This window comes from Patella vulgata, chromosome 9, assembly GCF_932274485.2.
Source record: "Patella vulgata chromosome 9, xgPatVulg1.2, whole genome shotgun sequence".
Taxonomy (NCBI): Eukaryota; Metazoa; Mollusca; class Gastropoda; family Patellidae; genus Patella; species Patella vulgata.
Window position 1 is genome coordinate 44,418,948 of NC_065887.2, and position 8,623 is coordinate 44,427,570.

General features: G+C 34.2%; 1 protein-coding gene across 1 annotated transcript; it reads left to right on the forward strand.

The window, feature by feature from the left end:
* The first annotated feature begins 742 nt into the window (after nt 1-742).
* Nucleotides 743-7,759, forward strand: LOC126832335 (uncharacterized). Its single transcript, XM_050563090.2, has 5 exons — nt 743-1,263; nt 4,286-4,841; nt 5,727-5,908; nt 6,304-6,524; nt 7,105-7,759. Exons 1-5 carry the CDS (start codon nt 1,033-1,035, stop codon nt 7,274-7,276), a joined length of 1,362 nt encoding a protein of 453 aa, XP_050419047.2. The 5' UTR covers nt 743-1,032; the 3' UTR covers nt 7,277-7,759.
* The last annotated feature ends 864 nt before the right edge of the window (nt 7,760-8,623 follow it).

Here is an 8,623-nt window from a genome sequence, read left to right on the forward strand (position 1 = left end):
ATAACTGTTTGACATGATAACTGTTTTACCTGAAGGCTGTTTCGCATGATAACTGTTTTACATGATAACTGTTTTACATGATAACTGTTTCGCGTGATAACTGTTTTACATGAAAACTGTTTTACACGAAAACTGTTTTACACGACAACTGTTTCACATGATAACTGTTGGAAATGTTTTGTAACTTAGTGAGATTGCAAATTAAGGTAAAAACAACACAGTCAACTTTGCATCTGGTTGGCGTATTAGGCTGGAATCTGACAAGACTACATCTTTGTTGAATATTTCTATTGGAGGTACACTTGAAAAATAGCGCAAAAAAACAATTTGTATTTTGTTAGTTGCATTCTCAGATATAGTAATTATATACAGCAGATTTTCTCTTTGTTTTTTCTATTTTGTTTTAAAATAGTAATTGACAAAATCTACTAATCATCTGGTGTAAAGTTAATTCTATAGTTTATACAACACTCACAAATCACAACTCAAATTTAATTTAAAATAACAATCTTATGAATTTATATCTATATTGTCTTATCATTCAGCACACTCAAATTTATACTAAAGTTACGTCTTGTGATTTTAGTGTGCGTTTCAGGACATATTGTAGTCAAATTATATATTATATGTCAAGTTAACCATTCAAATCAACACACCTGTTAAGATCTACCTGTCTTCTCTCGTTGCTATAGTGATAACAACACTGACGGCTAATATTTCACACGTGGTCCCTACAAAGTGTAAATAAGGTTAAGGCCTATGAGTTGAATAATGGATTGTGTTGATCGCGAATTTGGATTTTATAATATCAAGTTAGTCAATATCGTGTACAGCGAAGGGTAGCTATATATGTAGGTAGATATGCATTAAGAGTGAAGGTGTTCGTATCAAACGTTTCATGATTGGTTTGGGTGTCATTTACCTTAAATTTTAAGCCAAGAAAAATGTTAACTGGTATAATTTAAAGGAGTTTTATAGGATTTGGAAGCACGAGGATAAATACTATAGAAAAACTATAATATTTAAGGGAAAATGAGCAACCGCGGAACATTATTATCCGCTTATCGAAGAGAAAGGGCCAGACAGTATCAGAACTGTCGGAAACCCATCGGTGGACTTTTTTCAGCCTTACTATTAACTACCATAGCAGTCATAACACTCAATTCTACATCATTGGTTCATATACCACCTAGCTTTCAGATGTTTCAACAAAAACCAATCCAGAATTTCAGTGAAGCCAGGGAATGCCTTTTACCAGATTCGGTAAGTATATATTTTAAAAATAAAACCAGTTGGCCAATATGTTGGCAAAGAAATGCGATGTCCATGTATATGGATATCTTGGTATCGTTCACCGACGTTTTATCGGCAAGACGTTCTGCACTTCCTTATCATCTCGATGTTCAATTGTTTATTTAACTGTTTATCCATACTATGATTGGCCTATTGAAAACTAAACAAAATAGTCCAAAGCAGGTCAAACAATCTCCATTATTTACACGTGAATTCTGAAATATTTTTTTAATCCGATGGTTTTACGGCGCTAATTTGTCGGCTATTGTAGCAGCTACTCAATATATCTGCCTGTTGTGTATTTTGTTGCAACATGAGTTCTGAAAAGTAGCATTTTACTATTTTTTTTCTACACTGTCTTAAGGTATCTGCTCGTATAAAAAAAGGAATTCAACGCGGCACAAGTCACATTCAAACATAATAATAATTTGATATCTTTGTGCAAATACCAGCATTTATTGTTCAATTTGTGACCTATATATAATCAACATGCCTTACATAGGTTAGGGGTAAGACAAGGAGAAAATCTTTCCCCTGTCCTCTTCTCAATACACCTTAACGATCTAGAATCATGTCTGTTCGACAACGGAATTGATTCCCTTGAAACATACAGAATATAATTTAGTGTTATAGTTATCAAGCACCTGTTTTATGGAATAATCTACCATTTAGTTTATGATGTTGTACATCTCTATATTCTTTTAAAATACACCTTAAAACACATTTATTTAATCAGACTTTTAACTGACTCTATATACAACTGTAAAGTGTCTTTTAACATGTTATATGAAAGGTTGCACTATAAATATACTGTAATAATAATAATAAACCAGGTTGTCAATAACAACTGTATTGTGTGAACTAATAATTTACTGTATTCTTGTAAAATCCTCAGACATGTTATATTTTCTAAAGGTATTTTTTTTTTTTTGGGGGGGGGGGGGGTGTTCACGATTGAGCTCAAAGCACATTTTGAGTGTGAGTTATATTTGAATATCTACCGGAGTAAGCCAATGCTCCAATACTGAGCTAAATATTGAAATACTATACAACTTATCAATCAAATATATCTATTGAGATTTAGTTTAATGGTCGGTACAATACTATAAGTCTACAAACCTTTGTCACAGTTAGTCACGTTTGTAGGGATGTTATTGATGTTAGACGTAGATTGAGATTTAGTTTAATGATCGGTACAATGCTATAGGTCTACAAACCTTTGTCACAGTTAGTGACGTTTGTAGGGCTGTTATTGATGTTAGACGTAGCATCCGCGTTCATCTAGGGTTATATCGCAGACAAGTGTTTGCCAGGAAACTTACTTGAAGAGCCATTAGGTTTGAGATTGACGGTTAATGGCTAGATTTTTGTTTATTTAAGTTGATGTGTATATTTACACAACATATTATTCAACTTAACGCTCCCAACTATGGCGGTCTCTAAAACATTACATTTGGTATTTAATCAATAACTTAGATTCTGTCCCAGAAGGGATATCATCGACAGCTACTTGGTGTGAGTGCATGATGTTATCTTAGTTTTCCGATCATTAGATCACAGCTTTCGCTGCGTAACCAATACACTGTTCTTTGCCAAGGATGAAGGCATCGAGTGTTTTCGCCAATTAACCACACAGTCTCTATTCACTTTATACCACACACAGTCACTATTCACTTTATACCACACAGAGTCTCTATTCACTTTATACCACACAGACTCTATTCACTTTATCAAAAACCGATTCCATATCTACGATAGAGAAGAAAAGTTGATTGCTTACCTTTGATTAGCTTTCTACTATTCTCATTGAATGAAAATAAATGACTAATCATTTCTTCTGTCTAGAAATACTGTTATTTTCGCGCCATTTGCATTTAAGCATTTGGGGCATCTAATACATATAAGGCAGTGGTTGACACTTGCGTATTTGCTTTCAGAATGGGATTTCTAATAACCCGGTTCCACTTTATTAAGCTCTCGGTCGGGATTTGATCTGAACCATGGTTTTCAGAGTTGAGTGCAATCTATTTCAACTTTAGTGTATCTGGCTCATCTACGTGGAATAGGTGGGTTATTACAACTTATTGCAGGACCATGGGTCTTTAGTCGGACGTGGAGAGCCACATCCTACGTTTGACCCATGCATCTTTTCTACATATCTTAGTAGCCTTGTGATCGTCTAGAATTTGTCTCTGGTTGTCTTTGCTTCCACTTCACGTTGTGTATTTATTCCTTACTGTTTTCTCAGTTAGTTAAGACGTTTGTCTTCTCGAGAATAACAATGCAAGAGTTCGTTTTTACATTTTATATATCATAGCTGGATACATAGATACAAGCATAGTAGATTAGAATACTAAAGTCGTTCTCTCAAACCCCATCCAGCCAGGCTCGCTGGGGCGAGTTTGCTCATAGAAATGGCTTCATCTTTTCCCTTCTGGAATCCAGCTGCTGTCTGACAAATGCCCAAATATATGATAGTCTTGTAGCTTTGGATTTGGACGTTCAATTATCTAATTGGTCAAATAATGACGTAATTAATTATAACGATTGGTTACTCAACCCACATGATGCAATTAGTAAATTTGCAATCACGTGTTACACACGATATTCTAATTCCCACGGAACCGGCTAATGTTTACCAAATTATAACTATTGTTTTATATAACAATCATTCATTCACTAATTTGATTTAAGTACATATTAGACAATATGTTTGAATCCCCCAACTTGCCAAAGACATTAATTAATACAATATAATGCCATCATTAATTTCAAGATCAAAAATTCTAGCAAAAGTCCTACATTATAGAGGAGATCTGTTTCACTGTGCACACTTTCAAATTCAAATGATATAAATGTATGAATAGTTGCATATATCTCGAAATTTAATAAATCGTATACGATTGGAATTAAAATAAATTGATGTATATATCTCAGATTTATTATAGTTTGTACATGGTTCTGTAAAAAACGGGAAATATTTATATTTCAGGAGAGTGTTTTAACTAAAGTAGGAGAAAGGTGTATTTATATACAGTCAGTTATAGCCAGTTACAAGGAACCAGCATCTACTGTAATCAGTGTTGTCGTAAACGCATGGGATGGGACGTATACATCGCCCGATTTTGTGTGTTGCTTACGCGCAGATAGAGACGTTATAAAGGTAATGCCATATGTTTTCAATAGATATTCCGTGGAGAGCCCGTTTCGGGCGACTCAGTTTAACTGTCTCGTAAATGCAGAACGATTGAAGCCGACACATATAGCTTTGGCTGACCATTCTTGTGACCAAACAGCTTTAAATTATTCACCGATAACCTACCCAGAAAAGGATGTTGATCAATTAGCCGTTTGCGCAGGAGTAGCGTATGGAAGATTGGTGCCGGAACGACTAACAGAATGGTTTGAACTTCAGAAGATTCTTGGAGTGGAAAAGGTTGTGACATTCACATACAATTTAGATAGAGATTCCATGAAAGTGTTGAAATATTATGAGAATGACGGAATATTACAGATAATTCCGTACAATATTCCACTGATTATTAAAGGTAGGTATACAACTAGGTGGGGTACATACATACATGTACATACATACACACGTACATACATGATACATACATACATACATACATATATACATACATACACACGTACATACATACATTCATACATACATACATACACACGTACATACATACTATACATACATACATACATACATACATACATACATGTACATACATACATACATGTACATACATACATACATACATACATACATACATGTACATACATACATGATACATACATACATATATACATACATACACACGTACATACATACATTCATACATATTTTTACTCTGTGACATATATACATGCTACCTTAATAAGTCCATGACGTTACACACTGAAGTGAATATCAGTAGTGATAAGCCACTGGAGAATTACAATAATAGCGACAAAGTACACATCAATCTTTTCATTTCTTTAATATAATTTTGTACGGTGAGAAATATATGGATATTAAACGATTTAGGAAATAGAGTAGAACCCTCTAAATAAATTTTATGCAACCCAGGACGTGGTAGATTGCCTATAAAGTCAATTTTATTAAATAAGTGATGACGCTGTAATACATATTTTGAGGAATTAAAAAAAATAGTGAAACGAATTGTCAATGCCTTTATTGTCGCATGTGCAGATGAAAGGTACGTGGTTATTATTTGGTTAAAAACCGACACAGCTGACCATGAAAATTGTATTATAAATAATAATATTTAGGACACGTCAGCACCCCTGCTCTTCCGTTCTCTTGTGTAATTGGTCGTTCAGCGCCTGAATGGAGGTCGTTGTCGCAATTTATGATTTTTGCCCATCCGTTCACATTTAACCTTCATAGATACGTTAAATTATTGTTTTCATTTTTTCAGCCAAACCTGACAGAGGTTTTGAATTAAACCAAAGATGGCCTCCTCAGTATTTAAATGATATTCAGATGTCGTTATTTGATTGTAAAGAACGACTACAGGGTTATAGATATATGATGGTAACAGGTTTTCATGAAGTTATTATACCAAAAGGCAAAATAGCCAATCTGTATGATTTATTAGAGGTATGTATTAAATAGGCCACCTAATTCATTATAAAGTAATGATGAACAAGAAAATTTATTTGAATTTTAGATTTATTTTATTAATTTAAACTGGTGGGTTTTGTTTGGGGAGGCGGGGGCGGGGGTAAAACTGTTTAAAATACATATGTATATTTCGTTTCGTTTTTTTATATTTTGAACTAAAAAACGAAACGAAATAGGATCTGTGATATAATCAGATTTGTACTTATTAGTTCTCAATTTCAATAACCTGATTAATTTGAAATTCCAAGAATAATCTTCAGTTAGAATTGTCACTCTGCTTTTTTTACTTAGAACATCTTAAAAGAATATAAGCCAAGTTTGCTTTCACTCAACTTTCATAATAGATGGTTTATTTTTCTATTATGTTTTAGCATCGTCTTAGGGTAGAATATCAGCAGGCATCTAGCTTCAGTTTCCCAGTAAAAACTTTTATAACTGATTGGAATAAATCGGATCCTGATAATCAGCTCTTCTATCTACAATATCTACAGAGAACTCCATTAAATACTACTAATACGAGATCGGTTCATATACCTGGTAGAATCACAGAATTAACTAACACCCATGTTATACCACAATATCACTATCAACGGTACGTACAACAGTCTTAATATACATAAACATTCAAATTGCTGAGAGGGACAAGGGCCGTCAGAACCCGGAGACCCCAGAACACCATTTTGTCCCACTATGGTATGCTAGAATTTTTCCGTTTAAACAAGTTGTCAGTTATCAGGTTCGTGTATGCACTCCACTCCAATATGCAACCTGGTTGTGGGGGGGGGGGGCGAATGGTTAGCGCGTGTGCGCTGCATCATAAGGTCTGTCATTGAGTCAACTCGCGTGGTTTCGGTTCCCCTGTTGTACGTGAAAAGGAGTAGGGTCGCCTGTCCAACTTCGTAGGTATTCTCCGGGTCCTCCGATTTCCTCCCAAAAGACTCCTACGCGCAATTAAGCGTATTATTGAAATAAAATTGAACCATATGTTAGTCCCGAAATGACCTAGTTTGTGTCGATTGGACGTTAAACCCATTTCTCTATCTCTCGCCAAGATGCAACTGCTGCATATTGTCTACATTCTATTATAGTGTATCTTGCTTTAGACAAGACATCATCTATCTTAACATGAATATCTTCACATATCAGGACATTATCTATCTTGTATTTTTCAGAATCATTTTATCCGGAGAAATGGCATATGTACATCAATATATATCTTGTCCGCCATATTTACACGATTGTTATACCTCAACACGCTATCATGATGGAGGTTTGTTTTTCTTTGAAAAGATCCTGAAAGATAGAATGAAAAATGTTCCACCTGAACTTCGCCAAGAATTCTAATGGATATAGTATCTAGAGCGTGCCGCTAGGATATATCTGGATTTATTGCCCAGCTCCATGACCAAATTTTACATAGAACAGTCACCCCACGGACTTGTTACAGGCATTTATACATGTGGCAATACTTTCATTGATGTAACAGTATCATTGTACATTAAATATCACAGCTGACATCGTCATTTCATCGACTTATATTCCTGGGGACATTAGATAATAGTATTGTTTAAATTCTCCGATGAATTCCCAACCCTTTTGAATGGAAAACCTTTTATATCACACCCCCCCCCCCCCGCCGGCTCCTCATTACCAACTGGGTGTTTTGTTTTATGTTTGTTTTAAACAGAAAGTAGGAAAGTGCGTGTACATTGCTTAGTTGTTCCCACACTGTGTAATTTGACGTATTTCCTATAAACAGTATTTACATGTTTGTTTATATAAATTATTTGTTGTTCTATTTATTATTAAAGTTTATTATAACAGTGATATTAAAGCCGTTTCTTATTTGTTTTTAAAATACAGATGTGACGTCATCCTTTGATGTTGGCGTACCATTATTTCAAATAATCGTACGAGCAACTTGCCAATAGTACTTTATTCAAACCAGTGAGATATTGGACTAATGTGACGTAAAAGCTCGTGCTGAGTGTCAGTATTTTAAGATGTTTAATGGTCTCGAGCTTACGACATTGCGTAATATATTGTAAAAACATTCGGGCCTACGGCCCTCATGTTGTTACAATATATTACTTAATGTCTCGCTCTCGACCATTAAACAATACATACAAAAGTAGCACAAGGGAAGAGGAATCAGCCATTCACAGAAGCTGAAGTTATAAATACGGTCTTAAGACCAACTAGAAATCAGCCAGATTTCTTCAAGTTTGGGAATGTGACCTCAAAGATTTGTTGAAGAGAATCCTGTCATCAACCTCTCAAAGACAATAAATTGTAGCCCAATTATTATCTATTCAGATGGTATATTGTATAAGTGTCATATTACACTGCTCTATATTTAGAATGTAAAACGAAAGCTAGATGGGTTTGGAATCAGATTCTATGAGATTTGAATAAGAGAATAAGAAAAACTAATCAAATTAAACACAGAGATAAACAAATTTAATAACAATTTAATATAATAAAAAAAATTGATTCAAATATTACATAATGTAATAATAAGCTTATTAATTTGATGTAATATCTACAGCAGCTTGTCTAAGCCAGGGTATAAAATATCTTACATTATTTTACTCATATACTTTGATATTGACCAATTTGATGTTAACCAATTAAATGATTTTGGAACTTTTTCTTGTGGAGATTAATATTCATAAGTAAAACAAGGGTTGT

Coding starts and splice junctions, on each gene's coding strand:
- LOC126832335 (XM_050563090.2), top strand. CDS start 1,033: ATGAGCAACCGCGGAACATTATTATCCGCTTATCGAAGAGAAAGGGCC. Junction 4,842..5,726: donor TATTCCACTGATTATTAAAG/GTAGGTATACAA, acceptor TCATTTTTTCAG/CCAAACCTGACAGAGGTTTT. Junction 6,525..7,104: donor CCACAATATCACTATCAACG/GTACGTACAACA, acceptor TGTATTTTTCAG/AATCATTTTATCCGGAGAAA.